The sequence below is a fragment of the Hakea prostrata genome, chromosome 9 (genome assembly GCF_041222555.1).
Source record: "Hakea prostrata isolate BN-2017 chromosome 9, UWA_Hpros_2, whole genome shotgun sequence".
Taxonomy (NCBI): Eukaryota; Viridiplantae; Streptophyta; class Magnoliopsida; order Proteales; family Proteaceae; genus Hakea; species Hakea prostrata.
The window spans coordinates 512,032-539,014 of record NC_142608.1 but is presented as its reverse complement, the minus strand read 5'-3'; the positions used below and the strand labels follow the sequence as shown (position 1 = coordinate 539,014).

General features: G+C 36.6%; 2 protein-coding genes across 6 annotated transcripts; both read left to right on the top strand.

Annotated features, from left to right (window-relative positions):
* Window positions 1–2,277: 2,277 nt before the first annotated feature.
* Window positions 2,278–18,007, top strand: LOC149003871 (WD repeat-containing protein 26 homolog). Of its 5 annotated transcripts, none has more exons than XM_089168243.1 (6): window positions 2,278–2,526; window positions 3,576–4,494; window positions 14,403–14,504; window positions 15,112–15,741; window positions 16,189–16,429; window positions 17,591–18,007. In XM_089168243.1, the coding sequence occupies exons 2-5, from the start codon at window positions 3,697–3,699 to the stop codon at window positions 16,426–16,428; spliced, it is 1,770 nt and encodes a 589-aa protein (XP_089024369.1). In that variant the 5' UTR covers window positions 2,278–2,526; window positions 3,576–3,696; the 3' UTR covers window position 16,429; window positions 17,591–18,007. The 5 variants fall into 5 exon arrangements, with proteins under 5 accessions (XP_089024369.1, XP_089024364.1, XP_089024367.1 ...); XM_089168238.1 differs by having other exon boundaries at window positions 16,189–16,477; XM_089168241.1 differs by lacking the exon at window positions 17,591–18,007 and adding an exon at window positions 3,309–3,407 and having other exon boundaries at window positions 16,189–17,484.
* A 2,438-nt stretch (window positions 18,008–20,445) lies between these two features.
* Window positions 20,446–25,163, top strand: LOC149003870 (phospholipase A1-IIgamma-like). The gene is made up of 4 exons (XM_089168475.1): window positions 20,446–21,042; window positions 22,236–23,213; window positions 23,703–23,994; window positions 24,898–25,163. Exons 1-4 carry the CDS (start codon window positions 20,446–20,448, stop codon window positions 25,161–25,163), a joined length of 2,133 nt encoding a protein of 710 aa, XP_089024601.1.
* The last annotated feature ends 1,820 nt before the right edge of the window (window positions 25,164–26,983 follow it).

Genomic DNA, 26,983 nt, shown 5'->3' with positions numbered 1-26,983 from the left:
CTAAATCATACTCTTTATATGTGGAGAGTAACTTCATCTCTCCACCAATGGTTTTTTCTTGCCATATATTTAATTTCTTGATGTAAATTCATCTTCGTAACATGAATTAGGATCTTCTACTTTCGAGAATGGAGGCTAATCTTGTTTTTTTTTTATCCTTGCATCATACATTTAGGAGGGAAACTCAATTCCGGACACTAACAAAGTAAACTCTAACCTCTTCAATGTACAGTGAGACAAAGATCAAAGTAAGAATTAATAATAACCATATTCCTGTAACACTCCCCTCATCTCTCAATTTTGATTCTTCCCCAACTTTGCAATTTTTTTTCCAATAGTGATGTCCATCCTATAGCACTCTCTTTTCCCTCATTTCCCATGGCACACAAATCAATCTCTCTCTAATTCAGCTTAGGTGTAGCATATGTATAGAGGGGAAGAGATGAGAAAAAGATAGAGGGATATCGCTTTGAGTGTTCTTCAAGGTGTAATGGTAAGCTTCATAGATCAACTTTCAGATATTAATTTCATAATATGCAAACAAAATGCATTACAAACTACTAACAGCCAGCTCTAGTTGGGGGAATGCCTATGATGATGTTCTTGGAGAATAGTTCTGTCATGTTTTTGTTATCCGAATATAGAAGAGCGAGTGACATATGTTTTAAAATGGTTTGCTTCTAAAAGTGATTTGAAGAACGAAAACTTGATAAAATTGTCCCAATGGTAAAAGCCTATCAAGACCACCCACACCTCCAACTTGCTCGCAAACCAATTTACCTTGCATGCCTACTAGTGCCCTTGCTCAAAATAGGTTTATCAAACACCCATTTCATAACAAAGAAAGGTCTCTTAGCACAACATGTAAAAATGGTTTTACACAAGAATAATAATATTTACTAAACACATTTTTAAACTGTTGGGGGAGGATTGATTTCCTCTAGTTTAGGTTCTCCTTGAATCCGGTTCTTCTAGAAAGAAAGCAACAGTGAAAGTGAGCCGCCTGGGAAGCCACCTCCAATGATTAAGTCAATCCTTAAAGAAGGAAGTGCTCATCACTCCTGGACCGTAATTGGGCTGAGGGTCCTCAGCCCGAACGGTTTTTTGGTTGGGCCAGGCCAACCGGTGTGCGGCAATGTCAGCCCGGTAGCCTTTTACAAAAATAAAATTGAGATATTAAATTGAATTTATGACCCATTGAATTTCAGTCTGTTTGAGACTTTGAGACTTGAATTTGAATAGTTGAGTGTTTAACTTTAACACGTTAAGTTTTAACTTTTTTATTTTCAAATTTCATTTAGTTATTTTAAAATTTCAAATTTCATTTAGTCTTAACTGATAACTCTTAAGTCTTAATTGTTAATGTTGTTTCAGTTTTAGTTTTTCACATTTTCACATTTTCACTTTTGTGTGTGAGAAACTAGGATTTGGAGTTGAGGAAAAATAAAAATAAATTTCAATATTGATTTTTAATTTAGTCCAAACCGTTAGTCAAACCGAATCCAAACCATTAGGCCAAACCGTTAGTCAACCCGAACCCAAACCGCACAAAACCAAAACCGTTATCTTTTAAATGGGCTGGTTTGGGTTGGGGGTTTTTCAGCCCGAAACCGTTAAGCCCGGCCCGAAAACGCTCCAAACTGCACCGTTGACATCTCTACCTTAATGTTAAACAATGCTCACGACATTTATTGCTGAAATGCTGAGAGATGACATTTGAGAGAGAGAAAAAAGGATATCCCAAATCCCTTATCTTCCGCTGGCTTGGCTGAAAAGCTATAAGGCGACAGGGGTTGTCATCGAGCTCTGCCGCCCTCTCTAAAAAGTGCCACTGTAGTGACTTGTCTAGCAAGCTTCATTTACATTAATCCTTGGGTCTTTGATCCGATTCGGTCGACTCGTCCCAGTTCAGGGGCTCATGTCGGATTGCCCATAACACAAACGAAATTCTAATTACCACCAATCAACCAAGGTCATCTTGTTAGTTGTAGGTTTCTTGGCAGTCAAGTTACAATCGAAGACAACTGATTCCAAAAGCTTATTAGTCTTATCACCTCTACATAGGAGGGTGCCATCACTATGGGAAAAACACATTGACTAGAGTTTCAGTTGGAAAGCAATTGACAAAGTGGACACCAACCTACAATGCACTGGAGTATGCCTAGCACTTTTGGTATTTTAAAATCATCTATAATTACACTTTTACCCCTTGTCTTGATTCCCCCTATTGCCCTTTTGAGTTGTTTTCTCCACGCCATGACATCTCAGTGTACAATGCTCATACGCTCCACCTTTCCCTTCTGCCATATCTGATAAGAACAATTCATTACCCTTCCTCGCATGGGTATAAAAACTTAGAATCTGTTTTTGCGGCATCATCTATTTTTATTTCAGTTTCTTTCGCTCTTTCTTGCCCCTTTTCATTTTTTGATCATGGTCTCCTTTATTTACTTGTAATGCTAAAACAGACCCACAGAAATCAACATAAGTGAACAGAAACACAAGAAAAACGAAGGCTTCTTTAAGGTTTGGTCCGTTTTCTCATCTCACTTGATTTATGCATTATCTATGAGGTTTTTGATGGATTTCTTGACTGGGTTTGAGCCCTTTTGACCTGAAGCGGCGCCGACTGAAATAGATTACTGGGTTTCCCAAATCCGATTGTATCTTCCATTCCTGGTTACTGTAATTCTTGCAAGATTCTGGTCTTGGGGCTTTTAGTTGGGGTTAGATCCAGGGAGGCTTCATTAGTGGATTTATTTACAGGTCAGGAATCTGCTCTAGATTGATCTTTATTGTTTTGATATTTTACTGTGGCCTAGTTGGGACGGGTTCCCTTTTGTTCACTGGTTTTGATTCCTTGTTCTTTGTTGGGGGGGGGGGTCTGATTGGTTTAGATATATTTTCCCTTTGGACTGTGATAAGAAAATGTTAATCTTTTAAAGTTATCGTCATTGCTGTTTTCTAGAGAATATTTGTGGGTATTTGGGAGTTTTAATTTTCTTATTATTATCGTCATTGTCGTTCACCTTTTAAGGGAATGATACATGTGCTTTTGATGAAGTGGGTTTTGATTTCTCTGTCCATTTGCAAACTCATGTGACTAAATTGTGAAGTAAGAACTACCTGTTTCCAATTCTACAATACTTAAGCAAACTACATATCAGTAACACAATTGCTATCAAAATTTGCAAAATCATTTTATATTGATATTAGTTTATAGGTGGGTTTCTCCTAGTTTTGCAGTTGCTTATGTAACTTGACAAATGATACTGAAGTTGCCCGGTATTAATTTGTCTTTTGATCAGATTTACTCTTTAGACAAAGTGGAACTAGGTGACAACAAGTCTTCACAATGTCATTACAAAGAGCATACAGCTTCTTGATATTTTGAAGTGACATTACTTGTTGCATTTCACCTCTCCCTCCTCTTCTCTGCTTATTCTTTTTCTACATTTTTCTCAGTATTACTTTATCCTGGGCAATTGGAATTCTGCAAGGCTTAGAAGCAAGCTTTGTGTTTTCACTGCTTACTAATATTCTCTGTTGTAATTTTTCATGTTGTCTATGTGAAGCTGGAGCTTTTTTCGTTTTAAGCTTTGACTTGTTATTCACCAAGAGGCATTGGGGTCACTATTTGTTTGCTATTTAAATTTCTTGGACCATTATCTGGTATGGGCTGAGTTTGGACATTTCATGGGAGGTGTAGAAGATGATGAACCACCCACAAAACGTGTGAAAGTATCCTCAGGTGAATTGAGGAGCCTCTTGAACAACTCATCTCTTACAGAGCCTCTTGTTGGCTCTTTGGGAGACTTGATGGCTCGTCCTCTACCTTCACAAGGGGACGAAGAGGTGGTTGGTACTAAAGGAATAATTAAAAGAGTAGAGTTTGTCAGGATCATAACCGAGGCATTGTACTCTCTTGGATATGAGAAGAGTGGGGCTCTTCTAGAGAAAGAATCAGGAATACCTTTACAGTTCTCCTTGGTTAAGTCATTAAGACAACAAGTTCTTGATGGAAATTGGGATGAAAGTGTAGCCACATTGCATAAAATTGGTATTGCTGATGAAACAATTGTAAAGTCAGCATCTTTCTTGATATTGGAGCGTAAATTCATTGAGCTTTTGGAAAAGGATAACTTCATGGATGCTTTGAAGACATTAAGGTCTGAGATAGCACCTCTATGCATTAACACAAGTCGGGTGCATGAGCTCTCTGCCTGTATTGTGTGTCCTTCTCACTGCTTATTATCTGGGCTTTCCAGTGAAGATACTGTGAGTGCAAACTCACGAGCAAAGCTTCTGGAAAAATTGCAGAAGCTGCTTCCCCCGACAGTTATGATACCTGAAAGAAGATTAGAATGTTTGGTTGAGCAGGCTCTTAATTTGCAACGGGAAGCTTGTATCTTTCACAACTCTTTGGAGAGTACACTGTCATTGTACGCTGATCATCAATGTGGAAAGGATCAGATTCCTTCTCATACTTTACAGGTCAGGAATCATTTTAGAAGTTGTACATGTAGTTTCATATCTATTCTTATTCTTTTTCTTATTGTGCACCTCCTCTTTTGGCATGACTAGTTTGATGACAATCTTCTATGGTATTGCTACCTGCCTCGATTATCTTTGTCTTACAAAGTTACTAAAATTTCAAGTGAATCTTTAATACCATTATCTGTATTCAATGCCCTTTACACCATCGGATACTAATTATTTCCAAATTGTATCTCACGCAGTTGATTTTCTTGTACTTGATGCATAGTTGTTATTTGTTCCTGATAGGATGTGTGTGAAAGCAAACTTTCCTTTAGTCCATTACCCGTGTATGGTGGATTGGGAGTTTCTATTTCACATGTTTGCCTAAAAGTTAGAATATAGAATTTATAAATGTGACTTCTAGTTTATGTATCATAGAGAAGGCTGAAATTATTAGGGTTGATTAAATTTTGGATCCTGTTTCATTTGATTGTACCATTAACTATGACTTTTGAAATTACTTACAATGGAAGGGATGTGATAGATACCTAGAAAAAGAATGTTGATGGTTTTGGTGTGTGAAAATGGGTGAAGAAAGGAAGTCTCTTAGAATTGTTGTTAATCAGTGAGACTGTCAGCAAATTGGATTCTATTTTCTAAATGGAAGTCTTCCTCTCTAGCCTCTTAAAATTATACTTTATTTGGTTTATGTTATCTGATTCCAAGTGGGGAACATATATTATAAACCGTAATTTTGTACATTAATTTATTGGAGAAGTGTGAGTTTTTAAGTGAAGGAATAGGTTTAGGATGGATTTATAATGCACAATCTGGAGAACAAAATAATCTCTATACATTATCTCCACTAACCCAAGCAAAAAGTAAATTTCTTACCTCAATTTTTTGGGTACTTACACAATAAGTTTACCCAACTTGATAGTCAGTTTGAAGTGGATCGTTTAATAGAGTAAGTTTCATTACCTTCAAGTGATCATTGGTTAATTAAATATCTTGATTTTTTTTGGGGGGGGGGGTGTTGGGTTGGAGGGTTATTGTTGTAATTTTGAGAGATTATTTCTCAGAAGATGTGTTTTATTCCTAGGCCCAATGGAGTATTTATAATTACAATGTGAGTAAGTCACACTCTGAGTAGGAAAAGAACTAGAAAAACAAATAGAAATAGAGAATCTAATCATAGACTTATAAGGAAACCAATCTAACACAAAATAGAAAATATAAGAAAACATAATTATGATGAAATATCTGTCTTGGTATAAAGAGTAGTCTTTTTTCAATTAGGAATCCTCAGTTCCAACCCCCTCAAGTTGAGGCAAAGATATCACATGTGCCGAACTTGGTCAAATACTCAAAATAGGATGAAATATCTGTCTTGGTAAACCTCTGCAATTTGATCTTCAAACTTCACTAATGGCATATAGATTATGTCCACTTTCCAATTTTTCTTTGATAAAATATTTGTCAATTTCTACTTGCTTTGTTCTCGTATCTGCTGCAACTTTAGGTCTCCAAGGAAGAATGCTAAGGAAAATGGTAGAATCTTCAAATATTGACGAGACCAATTTCTGTGCAGGTCTAAGGGGAAATATATTTTAGGGGGTAACAATTGTTAGGGTACAACAGAAAAAATAAAAGATCTGCAGCAATGTTAGCTCTCCAAAGAGGAAATTTGCCAATATATGGGGCATATCTCTAAGGCCATCAGAGATAAGGTTCTGCACAGTTCTGAAGAAAGGCACTTTGATAATGATTTGACTCATTGTGGAGTCCATAAAAGACAATATTTCTCGAAGTAGACGTTGGATTGTAGACATCTTCGATCTCCCCCTCACGTGTAGCTTTACACGTGACCATAGGCTTCCAAAATTGGAAAATTGACCCTACTTAAGGAAATAATGGCAATATCATAATCAACCAGAAATTTTCAGGGGATTTTTGGTAAATATAAGAAAAGTATGACGAATATGTCCAAACATAAATGGGAATGACATGAATATAATTAGGAGAATTATCAAAAGAAAACACGAATTATAGCCAGAGGGTAAACTTGTAAGGTAAGAACTTTAATGACAAGATGTAAATAGCATGAAAAAGAATGGGTGGAAGTTAAGGTTGGAAAGAATCATTGAATTTTTCTTTTTTTGGTAAAGAAATAATCATTGAATAAGTTACCTAAAAAATGGAAAGATGAACTAAGTAAAAAAGGTAAGGTGAGGTGAGAGGAAAATAAACAAAAAATAATGGATAAATATGATAAATTGGGGGGTTAACTTGACACCGGAAACAATTGAAACCTTTAAAAGAGAACTAAAGGACAATAAGCGTCTTTGCTCGACACCGACGAATGATGGATTCAGCAAAAAGGAATTGGAAAAAAAAGAATAATATAGAATCACCCATATGTTGACGGACAGCAGAATTCCTAGATAAACTATCATAAGACCAAGGCAGCATAAGTACGGCAAGGCTCAGCAACCACAACCATCTTTAATCTTTGTCTTCAATAAAAATCACATTGGTTAGCAGAAACAAAGAGGGAGATTTCTTGTGTTAAATTTTTTTGGCAACTCTAGTTCATCTTCTTCATTGATCTAGGGTTCCAAAACAGCAATTTCAAGTAGACTTTGATACCTTGTTTTGAGAGATTTTTGCTTAGAAAATATGTTTTATTCGTAGGCCATGGGGTATTTATAATTACAATGTGAGTAGGTCCCACTCTGAGTAGGAATAGGAATACAAAAACAAAGAGAGATATAAAACTAATCCTAGACTTATTAGGAGACCAGTCTAACACAAAGTAGAAAATATAAGAAAAGATAATTAAAATAGAAGTTTTAAAGAGTAGTCTTATTCCAGTTAGGAAACGTTTGTCCTACTTCCAACAGTTATAAATCTCTGTTGCAGTCTACTTCTTTATTCCCTCTGTTTGCTTTATTTGTCTTTCCATTTGCTTATTGGGATAATAATTAATTGAATTGTTTCTGTGAAGAGTTTGTGTGGCTGATTTGGTGCATCCCCCCTTCCCCTACTTTTGTTTTGTTGTTGTTGTTTTTTTTAAGAGCAAATTGCATTGGCACCCCAAAATGGAGGCCTTAAAGCACTGACACCCCACTTTATGTTTAAAAAGCATAGAGACCCCAAAATTGGATTTCATTGGATATATTTGTCAAAATTATCACTGAAAACAGTTAAGTCACTGTTTATTTTCAAAAAATCCCTATAATAAACAGTGTATGAAAGGTTTTCAGTGATAATTTTGACAAATATATCCAATGAAAATCTATTTTTGGGGTCTCTGTGCTTTTTAAACATAAAGTGGGGTGTCAGTGCTTTAAGGCCTCCATTTTGGGGGTGTCAGTGCAATTTGCTTTTTTTTTTAATTATATTTCCTCTCTCTCTCTCTCCCCCCCCCCCCATATGCAGTTTCCTCCTTTCCCCATGTTTTTTTCTGCAACTTTAAAATCCTATTTCCAAATTCTACTTTCTTCTAATGGCTGGGCTTCCACCGTTTTAGTATCAGAACTTGAGGGTCCATCATCCTTTCCCATCAATCTCTTTACATGTGTTCTCAATTGCTGTTCTATGGTAACAACAGTAACTTTGTATTCCCAGTTTCATTTTGTCTCTGGCATCATTCTTCTTCCTCAACCAATACCCTGAATTTAAAATTTTATTGCTGTTAATAAAATGATTGATAAATGATAGATATGTTTAATCTGTCATATATAATTTTCCTGTTACCTTCCAAACTTTGTATTCGGAGTGGTGACTTTAGTGACCTTTGCTGCTGAACTTGAAACTTTATGAAATCCAGACTTTCAATTTGAAGCATATACCTGTTATCTCATCTCTGCCAGACCTTGATTCATATGGATTCTATTCTCTTGTAGCTTTTTCTTTCAGTTTTTACCTGTCATAGTTGGAAGGCCCATGGGGAGAAACTTCTTTTTTCTTTTTTTAGAGTTTTTTATGTGTGGGTCCTCTTAGTAGAGCATAAACTAATGTTGGGTCCCCTTCGTATAGTAAATTACGTCTGGGTCCCAAAGCTACTAACACCATCTACCTCCATTAAGTTTTTTCAAACTTTACAGCTGGAGGGACCAAAATGCCCGTCAGGCTGTTTGGTAAATATGGTATGACTAAAATACCTAACACTTTGTTGTTATCAACCATATAGGTGGGTGAAGGGGAAATCTCCCTCCCCACCCAAACATAACCAAAACCCTACATTTGAAATCCAAATCGACTTTTATTTTCAATCTCTGCTCATCAATCCCCATCACTGCCCTGCTTTCTCCCCACCATTAATTTACCCTCAATAGAATCATCTCTAGAGGAGGCAGCAGCAGGATGGTGATGGTGATCATGGCCGTGGAGGAAGAGATGGGTTGCAGGTCGGAGAAAGGGAGGAGAAATGGTCGGTCAAAAGGATCTTTAAATGGGGCATTTCATGGTTTGAATCGGCAATCAAATTTCAGCAGACCTCTTACTGCAGTTAGGGGAGGAAAAACAAAACTCTGGCTAGCTGCAAGTAGCCAAGGTGTTTCTGTCATAGAACACATGGAAGTGTTCAGTTAATTTCTACAAAATACATACTAAATAAAAAACAATATAATATGGTCATCTGATTCCTGTCCATCTGAGCCATTTTCCTCCCACCTGATTCCATCAACAATTGAATGTGTCTGTCTTCCACAAAACGTTATTATCAATAATAATTTCCATACATTAACTTCAAGTAAATCATAGAATGAACAGTTAGATGTTAAACCACCATTTGTTAAGAACTAAGAACATCAATTGAACCTAGCATTACATGAGCTTACTCTGAATTCCACGTTTAATCTGCAAAACTTGTTTAACTTTGGAATGAATTCACCAGAAGTTAAGAAATGGTAGTTGAAAACCAAAAAACTGTCAGCTTATTTTACCTCAGTAGAATCTTCATTCAAGTTCCAGAACTTTTTAAAAACTCTTGACAAACATTTAAACGTTCAATTTACAAAAATGATGTTACTCAACAAAAGACGACAACATCATGATGCTAAATCGAACACAACTAGTCCCGACAATCCAGCAGAAAGCAAATTATTGCTGCAATGAGCAAATTGCAATTTCGAATCCAGAAACAATGCATATGTATGGTAAAAAGGATCTTCCTTTTTTTTTCTGGGTGGTTTCCAGCAGTGTGGTTTTTGGCGATGGATCCGGAAGTGGTTCCGGCAGGCGAAGAAAGAAGATGGGTGAAGGGGGAACACACCTATATGATGGATAACAAAAGAATATTAGGGTTATTTTATTCTTATCATGTGCAGTTATGCACTAAACAACTTGAGGGGTATTTTGGTCCCTCTATGTTTGAAGTTTGAAAAAAACTTAATAGAGGTAGATGGTGTTAGTTGCTTTAGGACCCAAACATAATTTATTTTACTAAAGGGACCCAACATTAGTTTATGATCCACTAAGAAGACCCACATGGAAAAAAACTCTTTTTTTTCTTTTCTTTTGATGATAGAAAGAAAAAACATACATACTTGAGAGTAGGGGTGTATACGGATTGGATTTGGATCGGATAGTGGTAATACCGTAATACCATATCCGCATTCTATACGGATTCAAATAATATCTTATTGGTTTTCGAACGGCTTTAGTCGGATTCAAATGATAATCGGATAGTTAAGTAGATTCTTCTAAATGTGCATGAATATAGATTGAATACAAGTTTTCGACTACCTGTTGACATCTTTACCATTTTATTTGTGAGGTTAGGTTCGAAATTTAAGAATTTAAAACTTTGGTAGTTATTTTAGTAAGAAATCTATAAAAATAGTCACATATCTCAAGTAAAAAAATTATAAAAATAAGAAAAATAAATCCAAATAAGTAATTTAATCGGATAATTTCATCAGACAGATTATATCGTTTGTAAAGGGGTATACCATATTCGCATCCGATTAGTGATCGGACGGATTCGGATACCGTTAAGCAAATTCAGGAGTGGATTTCGGTTATCCATTTACCCTACTTGAGATGAGTTCAATACAAATATATCAAGCTGTGTTGTTATCTACTAAGTCTGAAGACTGGTCAAACCTAACCTGCCCTAAGTTATTTAATTGCCAAAAGAAACTAGGAATAAGATAAAATGGCCAGGGAGTTTTTGGTTCCGGGGAGCAGTGACTCCAATAAAAATTGGTAACAATTGATTCTATCTTCAAATGCCACCTGCTAGCCAGCAAACATCCTTCTATAATAGCTTCCATCAGAATTTCAGCAACGTGCTGTTTAGATGACATGTGCATCTTGGTAAGCTTGCACTCTTCATTACTAATGACGCAAAATGCCCCAGCTCCTCCTGAAATTCCTGCCACAACAAGAGTGGTGGTTGTTAAACAAGTCAAGTCTGGACTAATACTAGATGTGTTTTGATCGACTTGGTTTAAATAAGATTGAGGTTCCGAGCAGTGAATCAGCTTGTTAGAAAGAAGGCTAAGCCAATATGAGATTGTGTGAATTAAAGCGAAAGGATTTGGGAAGAAACTTATTTCTGTAATCTTGTGTTAAAGGGGTTCTAAACAGGATCACCCTCTCACATGAAAGCCAAGCTGTTCTTGCATTGTGCTTTGCAGGTTGAGGGTGAAGAAAATCTTTATCTACGGAATAACATAATTTCCCAGCTGGTAATGCTCCTGCTCATACCTTCATTGATCCTGGTTTTGGTGGATCTTTAGGGTTATTCGTTGTTAAATCACATGTTGAAGCTGCCCATTTATTCCTCTGTTAAAATCGAATCATAGTTCCAGTTGTTTCTCATTAGTTATTGTCAGTTCTCTTTCAACCAAAGACTGAAATTTTGGAATCTTTTCTTAAGATTTCGACCTTAAGTTTCGGTGGGTTTTTGGGGTCATCATGGTCTAGTTTTTGGTATCCAGCCTAATTTGAGGCCAGTAAACACATTGGGAGCGTTATTTTTGCCTAAAACCTAATCCAAAGTGGTTTTTTTGATAGGTACATGCCCGGCTATATACGGGGCGAAATTGGAAGTATGGAACATGAATTTTAACCAATGTAAATATGGATATGATGCAAGAGCACACTAAGATCTGCATTAAACTGCAACAAAAAAAGATAATAACTAAACTTCAATATACAAGTAGTCAAGTACAAGTGCAGAAGTCAGTAGTGCACGGTTAACATAGTATAAATGTATAACATAACAGTATATGAATGAATTATAAATTACAAATTTACCATATACATCACACCTATGAATAACCTAATGATAGTTGTTGTGCTGTGATGGCTCTATCGGCTCAAACCTATAGGTCTGCCTCTACTAATGGTGCACATACTCAGCCCATGTCATCGAACCGATGTAGTGCCCCATGTAGTTGGACACTGCCCTTATGCGGGTAGCATTGTCCTCATAAAACAGCCAACCCATCTTAAAGAAAGTGTCATAAGGGTAAGGACTACTAAGAAATTTAGGTGAGATTTCCTGAAAAATAGTACTATGCTTTCAACTCCTATTGATTCTGCTAGTTTCCTGGTTCTAGTTTGCCTACTGTTGTGGGGAACTTCACAAAATATGACTGTCAGCTTTCAAAATTTGACTATGCCCCCTCCTGTCTGCTGCCGGCGGCCCCGGGGGGACTTCCATGACTGTCAGCTTTCAAAATTTTAGCGTATATTCTACTGCTTAATTAGACTTTTTTCACCTGAGATATAGCCAGATCCTTCAGTCCTTAGATATCTGATTCCTCCTGAAGTGTGATTTCTTCTCTTGGCCAGGTATCCTACACTACTGTGCTTTGTAGAATCTTTTAGGACACTTTGGACCAAATTTATTGGTACCAAAGCAGAAAATCGCATAGTAATTGATTCTGGAATACTGGGACCTCAAATTCTCACTCTTCAATTACACATGGAGAGAAGCATAAAGGGATTTGTGGATGGATGTCCTGACCTTAGAACAGGATTTGGAGATATTGCTGATTCTTCCAACAGCCTTTGACAAAGTGTTGAGTATGAAGGAAGCTTCAGAAAACAAACCATAAGTGGAAGAAAGGTGGCACAAAAAATCGATGATCAAGAAAAAACATGGATCAAAATAATTAATAAGTTGACTGATGCTTAAATTGTAAATATGAAACTAAGTATAGATTCTGATCAGATTCACCATTCAGCAGAATCAGAAGTGTTAATTTGTTCTTTCACTTTAGATTTCCAGCAGTAAAAGTCTGGTGGTGGGTTTCGTTCATGTTGTTTGTGAGAAACATCAAATTGTTGAATTTAAGTGACCAATCATCATGCCAGTTAAGTGGCGTTAATTATCCTGTACCATAATCTTTCCAATTCTGAGGGTGTCAAGAGTTTCCAGTCGGGCCAACTGGGTCTCATAACACTATTTGAAACAAGGTTGGGTCCTTCGGCATGGGATGTTTATTTTTTGGGATGGTTAGTTTAGCGGGCCCCTATTGGATAAGCTCAAAATTGGGATACAAAATTATGTATAGGAATAAAGGTGTGGGGATCATTAAGTAACCAAATCAAGAAAGAGTACGTTTAAGTTGAGTTGTTTTATGTTAGTTTAACCTAATTTATACTCATTACGTAGGTTAAGAGACTTTATTGGAGTTTAGGGATGCAATAGTGTTGGGTTGGTCTGGGCTTTTTAAAACCCTGATCCTGACCCTAACCCTAACCACAAAACAATAAAACATGCATAATTTCATCTTGTTGCCCTCGATTCCACCCTGACCTGCCTTTGGGGCATAATTGTTAGCCCGTACCATGTTAGGGCTCAAGGCCAAACTTGCACCCTTGTTGGATTTACTTGCTGTTTTTTGTCCTTTATAATAAGAGTTGATTGAATGAATGGATTAGTGTGTTATTGGGAATAGTCATATGTGGCTAATCTGTCATCTCTCCCTTCACATTATTCTCTTTCTTCTCTCCCAAAGTGCAAAATAAGTGGTTGCTCATTACAATATGGTCTCCTACCCTTTTCTCTCATCCTCTTTTCTATCTCATCTGTTATTTGTGCTTAATTCCAGTTTAGTTTCTAGGTTGTTCCTTGTTTAATCACCAGGTAAACTATCCATAGTTTTTTCTGTTAAAACTAGATATTGTTCCTGTTTTATTAACTTGCCATTCATTAAATCACCATTGTTTGCTGTTGATTTCTGACCCCTCCAAGTATGTCCCTTTTTCAGTAAATCAAAATTCAAATGTTGGTACTTAAAAGTTTGACGGATTTTATGCTCTGCCTAGTAGCTACTTGACCTGAGTTTTATCCAGCACAAACTGATTTCTTTTAATCCTTCAGCATTTGACCAGAGACTTATACTGGTTTCTGAAAACTGTTTTCTGGACATTTCAGACCAATTCTTCCCGCCCCTCTGGGTGGCCGATGTTTCTCCTTTTATGTATATTGCTACATGATATCCGTGGGTATGCATTAAGGAATATAGAAAGGGGAAACAAGATCTACCGGATTAACAGGGAGTATTTTGCCCTTTAGAATGAAAACTGTTTTCTGGACATTTCAGACCAATTCTTCCCGCCCCCTCTGGGTGGCCGATATTTCTCCTTTTATGTATATTGCTACATGATATCAGTGGGTATGCATTAAGGAATTTAGAAAGGGGAAACATGATCCACCGGATTAACAGGGAGTATTTTGCCCTTTAGAATGATTTTTAGTTTCCAGAGCTTTTTATGCTCTACACTCTGTTTGCATTTTGTATATTGAATGGATCTTGTTTGAATCTCTTAGTGTGCATTTGGGCACAGTGATTACAAACTATTGTCTCACTGAAGAATTCTTTTTCTTGTTGAGAGGACCTGCATTTTCTAGTTTATATTTTCTTAAAGGGATCTTCTTAATTTATTATGTGAAACAGGTCTTGCAAGGCCACCATGATGAAGTTTGGCATTTGGAATTTTCGCATAACGGGAAATACTTGGCGTCATCATCTAATGATCGATCAGCAATCATATGGGAGGTATTGTTTGCTTCTAAGCTTTGATATGGAATTGTTCCGTCTAGTGTTTCTTTTCTATCATTTAATATATCATCCTTTTGGTAGAACAAAACTCATTGCTTATTAATTAATCCAAGCAAAACGATGCAATGCAGAAATGGCTTTCAAATATCATTTGAAATGATATTTTTCCTGCTTTTTTAATTTATTTTTAATTTCTTAATATTCTGTCAAACGTTGGTCGGTCTTACAATGGACATTTATGTATATGTAATTTTTAGTTTCTTTAATTGTCTTTTAATTTACTTGTGATTATGATGTTTATGATCTGTCAATACTAGATAGATGGGCAGGGAGAATAAAAACACCAGGATGCCTTGTTGTCTAGGCAAGTAGACATCCCTCCACTGCCTTGGGTCACCTTGGTCCTTCACAACTAAGCTTGGTAGACCCCCAGTGTTTCCATATATGAGGCATTTCTCTGCAGCTTAGTGATTTCAGGCCTTTGATGTGAGATGTTTGTGTTGAAGACTCTATGGATTGTTATTCTTCTACAAGTGTCTTTTTTCCCTTTTGTTTCACTCAATAATGTTTGCTACTCCTTATTTTAAGAAATCAAATATCTTAGGTGAACAAGGATGGTGGAGTATCCTTGAAGCATAGATTAACTGGACACCAGAAACCTGTGCTGACTGTTTCTTGGAGTCCTGATGACCGGAAGCTCCTCACCTGTGGAATGGAAGAAGTTATTAGATGTTGGGATGCAGTTTCCGGTGAATGTCTCCAAGCTTATGCGAAAGATGGGGTCGGTTCAATTTCCTGTGGATGGCTTCCTGATGGGAGACGATTGTTCTCTGGTATGACTGACAAGAGTATCTGTATGTGGGATGTGGACGGCAAAGAGCTCGAGTGTTGGAAAGGTTTGCGGACACTGAAAATCTCGGACATGGCTATCACAAATGATGGGAAGAGGATTATAAGCATGTGTAAGGAAAATGCGATACTTCTGCTTGACAGGGAAGCAAAAGTGGAGGGTGAGATTGAAGAGAATCAAACAATTACTTCATTCTCATTATCAAGGGACAACAAGTTCTTGCTGATTAATCTTTGTGACCAAGAAATCCATTTGTGGAGTATTGATGGTGATCTGAGGCTCGTCTCCAAGTACTTTGGTCACAAACGCAGTCGGTTTGTCATTAGGTCTTGCTTTGGAGGCTTTCACCAAGCCTTCATTGCTAGTGGAAGTGAAGATTCACAGGTATGATATGTTCTTTTTCTTTTTTCCTTATTTTTGTTCATCCATTTTGCCCTCATGGGTGTGAAGTATATTAATGAGAGTTTTAATTGAAATCAACCATTTTAATTCTACTCTGTCAATTTATCACCACGAGCATTCCTCCCCCCTAGGGAGTTATTCAACATGGTTATCACTCAGGATTCATTTGTGGAACCTGACTGTCATGTACATGATTGTATTACTAGCCTTTAACTCATAATAAAGGAAGATCTGGGGTGGTGATGTTAGGAATGTCCCACCTATTTAGACTGTTTTCTGGGGAAGTAATGGTTGAGTACTAATTGTGTGTTTTCTGTCTAGACCGAGTTATTTTTCCAGACTCAAAAGTGGATCCTTCATTATGTTCCTTATTGCAATTAATGCAATTGTAAACCTTGGTGGTAATGAGCAACTCTGCTATTACAACAGGTCTATATCTGGCATAGAGGAACTGGGAACATTGTGGAGACATTGCCTGGACACTCGGGAGCTGTTAACTGTGTCAGCTGGAATCCTGCAGACCCCCACATGTTGGCATCTGCGAGTGATGATCGTACAATTCGTATATGGGGTTTAAAAAGGTTGAACCTTAAGCGCAAGGACACATACTGTAATGGCATAATCCATCCCAGCAATGGCATCATCAATCACTGCAATGGAGGAACATAAGGTGCGAATACTAGAGGAAAAGAAACAAATTATTACTTGAATTTGTCAGGTATTATTGTTAATTTCAAGCCCATTGCGTCTTGTAAATTCTTCCTGTTGTTGTCTTGGCATTCATAGCAAACAAGCATGTAAATTTACGAACTCGTAAGTTCTGCTGCTGCCTTCTGCCAATAAACCATTTACTGATGAACTTTTGTTTTTCCTTCTTCAATTCTCTCAATTAGTTTTCTTCAAATTGAAGATTGTTCACAGCATGTTTCATTAAATAGATGTCTGTATTGTTTGTTGTTTCCTTGAAGGTGCATTGAGGTTATTAGATGATGCGACAAAAATGTAAAATTTAAATGTATAGGGGCACTTCAGTGCGCTTATCTTGATAGAACAAAATTCTTGGCTTGTCTAATGTCCTTACCACGCACAACCATTCCTTTGCTCCATCAACATTACTCAAAGCCTTCCAGAAACTGTGAAATCATATCCTACTGAGCCCATTAGTTGATTTATTTTACTTTCCAGGAAGTTATCTGTCATCATGTGATTGTTGCTTTCCTATAGCCTTCTTTCTTCTTCCTTCATGACCTTTTCACTAAGAGGTGCTAGTCATTACTACTGACTGAGCAACATCAATGGTATTCCTATAGCAACTTTTTGTACTGTCTTAGCATCCAGAAATGAATTGATTAGTGGAATGCTTTTTGTTACCAGTGAAAATGTTTTATTAGGTAGGGAAATGTCTTAATAGTAAAATTGCTTTTGACAGCAATTCATTTTATGGTTGTTCATCTTTAATCCCCTAAATAAAAAATAATTTAGCCATTTTAAAATATCAGGGAAGAATGAGATGTAATAGTTCATTTCTTTGGGTGGAATTAGAAGAGAAACTTTCAAGGGGGAAATAAAAGTAAATAGAGATTTAAGTCAGGATGGATAGTAATTTCTTTTTTTTCTTCTTTTTTTTGGTTTCATAGTTTCTCGGATTTATTCATTCAAATCAGTCTTATCTACATAAGAAGATTGTAGATAGACTAATGATACTCAAATCCCTATTATTGTTGTTAATGATTCTTCCTTTTTTTCTTTTCTTAAAAAGATCTTGAAAGGTTGATTTTTATTTATTTATTTATTTTTATTTACATATTCTTCCATATCATGTTGCATGCAGCTCTTTGAAGTATCCAATGGTATAGAGGCAGTTGTTTTTTGTTCGCGGAAGTCTTTCCTCACCAGTCCATTGAAATGTATGAGACGATTCCTGTCTTTTGGAAAGAGATTTTCAATTGTGAAAATCCTTAATCTAGATATTGAAATGTAGGATTGATGAATTTAAGTTATATTCTCTTTGTTTTGTTTATCTTTTTTTTTTTTCCTTTCTTGTTTTATTAAACAAGAAATAAATAACGTAAGAAATGTGTCATGGTTCACACATCCATATAACGTGTTATATCCACAGGTAAAGTTAATCATATACAAAAAGAAGATTACAATGGAGATTTTAAAAACATTCAAAATGACATTTCAGGAATTCCAAGTAGAAAACAATAATGGGTTGATCCATTGGGTGACTTATGTCAGATTATACTGTACTATGGGGCAAGAAGCAAGATCATTGCTGGGATCACTTAGATCACTTCTACTGTAAATCTCAAAATATAAGTCATTCGAGTTGCCACTAAAATATGTTAATCATTTTCTTGACAAAATATTATCTGGGCAAGTGAATCTCCACATCAAAGGACTGAAGACTTTTCTCATATTGTAGTTGGTGATGGAACCCAGATTGATAAGATGCTTTCTCTATCACACATTCAAAATGGCTCACTGATCCTTAAATGTATGGAACTTAAAAGCTAAGATATTAGTATTTGAAACCTGATGTTGTTGGGTTAAATCATTTCAAAGGAGCTATATATTTCCAAAGTAGAACTTTTCTTAACAAAATTTAAATCCCCAGTGTCATAACTTTTCAAAAGAACCCACTTAAGGGCCGATTTGCAGTTTTTTATTGTCTCTAAGTTTACTGCACCATGGCAGTGTATCAATAAAGTAACTTTGAAGTTTTATCCTTCCCACTGATGGATGCATTATGTAAGTGCATTAACTCACACCGAAAATTTGAAAGGATAAAAGTCTTTGATTTGGGTTGATTTCTATTTCAATTGTGGACAATATCTCATTTGAAAATTTTGTTTTATTTTGACTAGACATGTTCTTAACTTTGATATTCGAAAAACCCATAAGCAATGTGAGAGTACCTCAATAATTTTTTTAATGCCTCGTGGAGAGTACTTCAATAATGAGCAAGATAGAAATCATTTCTTGGTATGAACTCGATCATTTCCAAACCCAAACCTAAAATCCTGGTTATTGATAAAACTAATTATATAAATTATGATTACGTGAATTTCTTCTTTGGGTAGAATCTCCTTGAAGAAGAGATTCCAAGTAATTACCACCTTATGTCTCTATAGATTGCATACTTCTAATTGGGTTTTTAAATGAAAGAAGAAAAGACTCTTGTGAGGTGGTTGGCTGATAGAAAACGAAAAGAAGAGAAAAGAAAGCACTTAAACCAATTAAAAATGAGATTTTCTTGTTTGCTTAAACTTCCATCTTTTTGTATCTCTTCAGATGTCAATCCACATGTTTCTATCTACTGGGAAATCAATTTCTTTAACAAATCAAAATTACCCACGAGGCATAAACTGTGCCAATAGTAACACTATAACCATTAGAGTGGTGTATCATGAGTCTTTGATAGCTACTACTGAACTAAAAGTCTTTGACTAAATTAGTAGTAGCTTTGATTTAAGGAAAAAACAACAAAATAAACAAACAAACAAAAATGAAATGGAAACACCATGACCCTTTCAACAAGTGATCTTGGTCTCCAATTTGGTAGGCTAGGTGACCAAGTAAGGATTGTAGTGATCAATATTTTGGTAAAAATCCTATCATGTCGGTGATGTTTGATGTCTTGTATTTCATTCCCTGAACAGATAAATTGAGACTAATTAAATGATCCTTAATAGATTGTATAGTTTAATGTATCTATTTTCTTGGTATCAAATTTGGTAACGTTGCTGAACAAGTAAGCATTCTTGTGATGATTTGATATTTTCTTTTTGAAATTGTATTTTGTTGGGTGGTGTTTTTTGGATTGACATCCTTTTAATTTATTTTTCTGTAATTCTTTGCAATAGAGGTAATTTCCAATTGGGTTTAATTGTGATCATTGGATAACTATTTGTCATGTATCACAAAAAAAACATTAATTGCAGGAAATTACAGAGAATGTGAGTTCTGTTGTTTTGATGTGATTTTGATAATCAACTGCATAAATATCTTATTATCATTGCTATGCAAGCATTGAGATTGTGTGACATAAATAGCAAAATACATCCATAGTTACGTTTTTCCGTCATGTGTAACTATCAATTGTATTCTACCATTTGTGTGATACAATCTCAATAATCGAGTAGAGGATCCAAACTCTGGTTTAATATCTTGTATTCCATTGTTTGTTGAGAGACAGTAGGGTTCGAAACATTGTTTGAGTATTTCACGTATGGTGTTTGGTTATAAATTTACTAAGTTTGAGTTCAATAAGAAGAAGAAGAAGAAGAAGAAGTTCTTCTTTTTCATAATTGAGGTGTGAGGATGAGCGACTGTAACTCTTTTCTTAGTCATGAATCACGATCTCGTCAAACAAGTAATTATTTTGTGCATTATTTGATTTTGTTTTTTCAACCTTTTGGATTCTCTTTTCACCCATACAGTTCTAGTGGGTTTGGCATCCATGTGTAGAAGCAATGCCGTTTACGCTATGAAACTTATCAAACAAACCCACTTGTATTTTCTGGATCACTCTCTGGTTAGAGTGTAGCAGTCAGTTTCATTTGTGGAGCCAAGTCAATAGACTTGTTGATATATACACGGTTGTCCTTCCATGCATGAAAACCTAGCATCTTCTTCATCTTGGCCGGCTTCTTTTCACTTCTTGAATTGAAAACCAAGAAGATGGGTAGCTTGGACGATAGCATTCCCAGAAAATGGAAGAAGCTAAGTGGGCAAGGTAAATGGAAGAAAATGCTGGACCCGTTTGACAACGATCTCCGGCGATATATTATTCATTATGGCCAAATGGCTCAGGCAACTTATGATGCTTTCATCGCAGAGAAGGCTTCGAAGAATGCCGGAAACAGCCGGTACGGGCGGTCGGAGTTCTTCTCAGAAGTAGGTTTGGAGACTGCGAATCCATACAAGTACGAGGTGACAAAGTTCCTCTATGCTACATCTTCAATAGACTTACCAGAATCTTTCTTGGTGAAATCTTTGTCAAGAGAAGCTTGGAGTAAGGAATCCAATTGGATAGGTTATGTTGCAGTGGCCACTGATGAAGGGAAGAAAGCTTTGGGAAGGAGAGATATAGTGGTTGCATGGAGGGGAGCATGGCAAGCTCTGGAATGGGCTAATGATTTTGAATTCATCTTGGTCTCTGGTGCTTCTATACTTGGACCTGGTTCTAGCAAGGCTAAGGTGCATGAGGGCTTTTATTCCTTGTATACTTCTGATGATCCACGCTCCCATTACAACAAATCCAGTGCAAGAGAGCAGGTAATTTTTATTTTATTTTTGCCATTTTTAGTTATTTTCTGAAAGAAGAAGAAGCTAGCGTAGAACTAAAACTATGAATCCATTTATAATCTAATTTCAGCAACTAGTTCTTAATGGAAGCTGGCGTAATACCTTCTACACAGTTGCAACAGCAAGTGATCATCTTCATCATCTCTTCTTTTTTCCGTTAAAAAAGAGTAAAATAAAAGACAAATATAAATTAATTTTTTCCCCTTTTCTGTTAACGATCATTTATGTGAAAAGAGGAAAATACATAAGATACAAGACAACCCAGATCCTAATAATTTGGGTTTCTGTAAACATCAGTTTTGGTAGCTTCATGGACTTTGTTAAAAGGAAATTGAAAAGGATTTTCAATACATCATCAAACATGGAGTACATAAAATAACTTCAGTGACAGAATTCTCCTATCTTCATTCACAGACTTTTCATCTTTCTTTCTAGAAGTTTGCTCTTATATATTAATTAAGCTCTATGTTACAATTAAAGACTACTTATTATATGTTTAATTATGTATTAAATCCTTTTTTTTTTTTTTTTTGGGTATATAAGGGGTTAAAGACCTGAGACAAAAAGAACTAAATAGAAACTTGAGGTAACTCTCCCTACAGGATCACCTCCAGATTCAGAGGTGAATCTGAAACGAACACCAAAAGACTCTCAAAACCAAGGCATCTGTTACATTCAATCAGCAGCAACATTGGCATTTCTAAAGATGTAAGTGATCCAGACTTGCAGAAAGGACTTTAAGATGGTCTTCATGAAAGACAACACCAAGTCTTCCTTGAGCACTAAAAGTGTTGAAGTATTGAGTCATACTCAAATATAGGGTTGAGGTATTTGAGTTATACCCAACGTATGTTTTAATATAAGCCATCGGATCAGTTAAGATCCAATGGTATAATGGGCCTTTATAGAAGAGTCCAACTAACTGTAGAACATAGTGTTGATTTATAAATATTAGCTGGAAGCAAAAGTTTGAGTACTCCAATTTAAATACTTAGGGTGTAATGCTTTAACCAACTTTATGCTTAAACCCTAACCTTAACAAAAAGTTCTTACTCAATAACTGAGCTCTTATGTTTGGCATAACCATGCACCTTTATAAGCACTTCTGTGATCACAGATAACCCCTCCAATATGCATTAAATCTTTGCTCGATTGCATTTCAGGTATTAGATGAGTTGAGAAGACTTGTAGATAAATTCAAGAACGAAGAGATCAGCATAACTATAACAGGCCACAGCTTGGGAGCAGCTCTGGCAACACTAAATGCGGTAGATATAGTTGCTAATGGAGTAAACAAGCCTAAGAACCAGCCATACAATCCCAGCCTAGTGACGGCCTTCGTCTTCGCAAGCCCTCACGTTGGAGACACCAACTTCCGGAAGTTCTGCTCCAGATTAGATGATCTTCGAGTGTTACGCACCCGTAACATTCCTGACATTGTTCCCAATTTACCACCCTTGGGCTACTCCAATGTTGGAGAGGAGCTAGTCATTGACACCCAGAAATCTCATTACTTGAAAAAACCAGGAAATGTTAGCAACTGGCATAATTTGCAGGTTTACTTGCATGGCATTGCTGGTACACATGGTGTCAAGGGAAGGTTCAAGCTGGAAGTTGATCATGATATTGCACTGGTGAACAAGTCTTCAGATGCATTGAAGGATGAATATCATGTGCCTGTTTCATGGTGGATCGAGAAGAACAAAGGAATGGTTCAAGTTGCTGATGGTTCTTGGAAGTTAATGGATCGTCAAGGAGAAAAGGATAGATCTCATGCTGAGGAGCAGAAGCAAAAAACTCAGTCACCAGACATTGTAGAAATGCAACATTATGGAGTCTTTGACTACCCAACTCAGCCCATAGATCCACCAGAGTCATTCTATTCATCACTGTATAGTTATACATCTGAGCTAAGCCTCCAATCAGATGGAGAGAGTAATCAATCTTTTGAGAGTAGCATCACATCCTTCTTCCAACATTTTTGGGAGCCTACTCCAGTAGAGCTCCAGAAACAGTATCCACACCAAAGTGCAGACCCAGTGCCACCGGGAAGAAACTACCCCTATGATTTGGACTCTTCACAAGGTGTAGGTCGCACACATCTGGCTTGGGACCCATTTTCTGAGTTATGGGGCCTACATGTTTTGTCTCTTTCAGATCACAAGAATAGCTAGGCTCTCCCAGGTGGAAGAGGATCTCAACTATCCAAATCGATAGAATGATGGTGATTTAGGTAGCTATCACTGGGATGGACTACGATATTCAAGGTGTTTTCTTTAAAGTAATACTTTTTTCTCTTAGGTACAAGAGAGCTTCTATATATAAATGGAGATTATTATACATTTCATGAAGGAGAATTGAACCCGCGTTAGTCATTACCAACTTAATAGGTTTAATGCTTATTGATAAAAGCAATTAATTCTAGTTATTGATGATCGATGACAATTTTAGGGTAATTTGTACTCTGGTATGATAAATGTTGGAGTTTTATCTCTAGTGCCCACTTAACTTGGATCTCAATTCGTGAATGTCCTGAGAAAAAATTTCAAACAATTTACAATTCACTTATTTCAAAATTTCAAGGAAAATAAAAGTTTTGACTTTTATCAAACTTCACTTAATTTTTTTAGACTTATAATAAGACTCCCTGGTTCACTCTATTCACCACCCCTCCCCCTACTGGCCACCACGGCCGACAACTAGCACCCACTTCCTCTGCCAAAAAAGAGCAAATTATAAAAATTGTCAAACAGATTAGTCTTGTGAATGTGCTCTCGTCTCAGCCTTTCGCTTACTTGGCATCCTTTCGTTCGCCTGCTTCAGCTTATCTCTGCGACTCTCCATCGGAGGAGCTAAGAGTTTACAAGACTAAGAAACTTTGGACTGATCCAGTCTTGGGCGCCATTACTGAAGAGGTGTTGGGTATGATATTAGAACTCAAGCAGAAAGTCATAATTTCCTGAAAGATGTTGAAAAGCTGCAAAATACATTCCACTATGTGATTCCTTTGATTAAAGAAGGGAGGCATTTGGATCTAGAGTTGAACGATCATAAATCGAAGAAGCTCAAGGACATGATTGTGAAGTTGAAGGAAGGAGAAAAGCTACTTAAGAAGCGCTGTAAGGCCCCACCATGGAATTTTTTCCAGAAGATTTTATTCCATTAAAATCTCCCAACTGGATGAAGACGTTCGTAGGTTATGTGGGATGGAATTGCAATTTGAAAACTGGTGTGACAACAAATCGTTTCTATGTAAGATGGAAGAACTGACCATACAAGTATACAACATCAACAAACACCAATTATGGGCGTAGGTTTTGGTGTGCCTCTGCTATTAAATAGGGTTTGTTGATGTACCTGAACTTCCATATCCTGTTGTTGGATTCAAAATGCATCTAGAAGAGTTGAAGAATGAATTGTTCGAAGAAAATTTGACTGTGCTTGGATTATGTGCCCCTAGTGAGTGAGGGAAGTCGATATAGCTGTGACAAACTTATAAATCAGCTGCGAATCCGAGCAACAAGGCGACCATGACTGATGAGGAAGGGGTTATCACAGTCGGAGGCCTCTCTGAGAGGGAGGATAATTTAGCTCTCTAACCTTTCTTCTAATATGCATGAACCTCTTCTTTTGGAATGTTCACGGCATCAACAAAGTCGCTGGAATGAGAGCTCTGAAACACGTATTAACAACTCAAGAGCCGGATATTTTTTGTATTGCTGAACATAAGGTGGAGGCATCTAAGTGCCCAATCCTTCTACTTAATCGATTGGGATTTTCTTTTGACTTTGTGTACATATTTTGAACACTTTTTTCAACTTCCAGCTTCTACACTTTTGACGTTGGGTAGGAAGTTCACTTGGTCAAATCAGTGGCGTCGTGGTAATGATCGTCCAGTGTTGGACATAAATTTTAGCAATGCAGAATGGCTAGATTGCTTTGGTGATGCTAAACAAAGGACCCTTAAAGTGCAGGCGTCTGACCAGAGCGTGGAGAGAAACCAACCAATTTGCCTTTCAAATTTAATAATTTCTGGATGTTTGATGGTTCTTTCAAGGAGGTGGTGCAAGAGGCTTGGAGAGATCATATGATGGGAGACCCAATATTTGTAAACTGAAGAAGCTGAAAAAAGTGTTCAAAATATGGGCTAAGCAAGCTTTCCCAAACATCTTCTTAGATTAGAAGTTCAGCAATCAGAGGCAGTTGGAAAAAAAATTTCAGAATTATATTGATCAACATGGATTGACTGATGAGCTATTCGATCAAGAGGCAGCTTGGAAAACCAAGTTACTAGTGGAAGGATTCTCTTCCACAACAAAAAGCCAAGGTACGTTGGTTAAAGGAAGGAGATCATAATTCTAAATTCTTTTATTTGTTTGCTAAGCTTTTTAGGGCAAAAAAATTATGACATTGAGAAGAGGATGGTTCTTGGACTTCAGGAAAAGATGAGCTATAGAATCATGTGAGGACTATAGGTCTCTTAAGGTGCTGCCCACTGATGAGGAAATCCAAAGGGTGGCATGGAATCTTGACCCTAACAGTGCTCTTGGCCCTGATGGTTTTCTGGTAGTTTCTTTAGAAGATGTTGGGAGATTGTCGTTTTGTTTGATTTTGGGGGCAACAGGAGGTCTTTTTCTCGAAAAGGAAAATTGCCGAAGGGGCTGAACAATAACTTCATTACGCTCATCCCCAAAGTAGAGAATGTAGTTACCCTTGAGAAATCTAGACCTATCTGCATGGATGAAAAATTTCTTCTCCAAGGTTCTCTCCAAAGTGATGGCCAGTCACATATGTCCCCTACTTCCAAGACTTGTCTCAGAAGAGCAAGGCGCTTTCCAGAGATGTAAGTTGATTTTCAAAAAATATTGTTGTTACTTCATAACTTTCTAATTTAGTGCACTTTTCTGTTGGGAGGGATGGATGGGGTTAAAATTGGATATGATGAAGGCTTATGATACACCATCGTGGGAATTTTTGTTTGTTGTTTTGAGATGTTTTGGCTTCTCTGAAAAGTGGGTGGGATGGATCCATGAGTTGTTCATCTCTTAAAAATTTCTTTTTTGTTGAATGGTGGCGTGTTGGTTTTTTTTTTTTGGGTTGAAAAAGGGTTACACCAAGGGGGTCCTATCTCTCCTATATTATTTTTGTTGGCTGAAGAGGTCTTTAGTAGGGTCTACGTGCTTTGATTCTTGATGGTAAGCTTAAGGCTTTGCCTGGTCCTACTAGGGGGTGGAAGTTCCCTCAGTTCTCCTGTACGCTGATGATATTTTTATTTTTGCTAATACTTATTTGTGTTATGTAAAATCCCTTATGGCTTTTATGGCTAAATATCAAGAATTTTTGGGGCAATACATTAACCTTGAAAAGAGCAAATTGTTCCTTGGTCATATGCCTCCTCATAGAAAGCAAAAAATTGGGGAGTTACTTCAAATCTCTCTTTCCAAACTCATAATCTTGGAGTGGATATCTTTAAGGGAGGGTCGCTCGACCACGATTAGTGCAGTGCTAGATAAAATTAAAATTTGACTCCAAGGATGGTGTGGGAATGTTTTTGTTTACAAGTTAAAATGCTTTATTAGGTGGGAAATGTCTTAATAGTAAAATTGCTTTTGACATAGCAATTCATTTTATGATTGTTTATCCTTAATCCCCTCAATCGAAAAGGTAACAATAAAGAGTAATTTAGCTTTTTAAAATTTCAGGGGGAATGAGAGGTAATAGTTCATTTTTTATTTTTTTTGAGTTAAGAGAGGAGCAGGAGTGAATAGAGAATAAATACAGGGATAGATAGTAATTTTCTTTATTTTTATTTGGTTTCATAGTTTTTGCGATTTATTCATTCAAATTATCAGTCATGCTTTCTCCAACTTGCAGATTACATACATAAGAAATAAGAAGATTGTAGGTATTA

Coding starts and splice junctions, on each gene's coding strand:
- LOC149003871 (XM_089168243.1), top strand. CDS start 3,697: ATGGGAGGTGTAGAAGATGATGAACCACCCACAAAACGTGTGAAAGTA. Junction 4,495..14,402: donor TTCCTTCTCATACTTTACAG/GTCAGGAATCAT, acceptor TATGTGAAACAG/GTCTTGCAAGGCCACCATGA. Junction 14,505..15,111: donor GATCAGCAATCATATGGGAG/GTATTGTTTGCT, acceptor CAAATATCTTAG/GTGAACAAGGATGGTGGAGT.
- LOC149003870 (XM_089168475.1), top strand. CDS start 20,446: ATGGGTAGCTTGGACGATAGCATTCCCAGAAAATGGAAGAAGCTAAGT. Junction 21,043..22,235: donor AATCCAGTGCAAGAGAGCAG/GTAATTTTTATT, acceptor ATTGCATTTCAG/GTATTAGATGAGTTGAGAAG. Junction 23,214..23,702: donor CTGAGTTATGGGGCCTACAT/GTTTTGTCTCTT, acceptor TAATTTTTTTAG/ACTTATAATAAGACTCCCTG.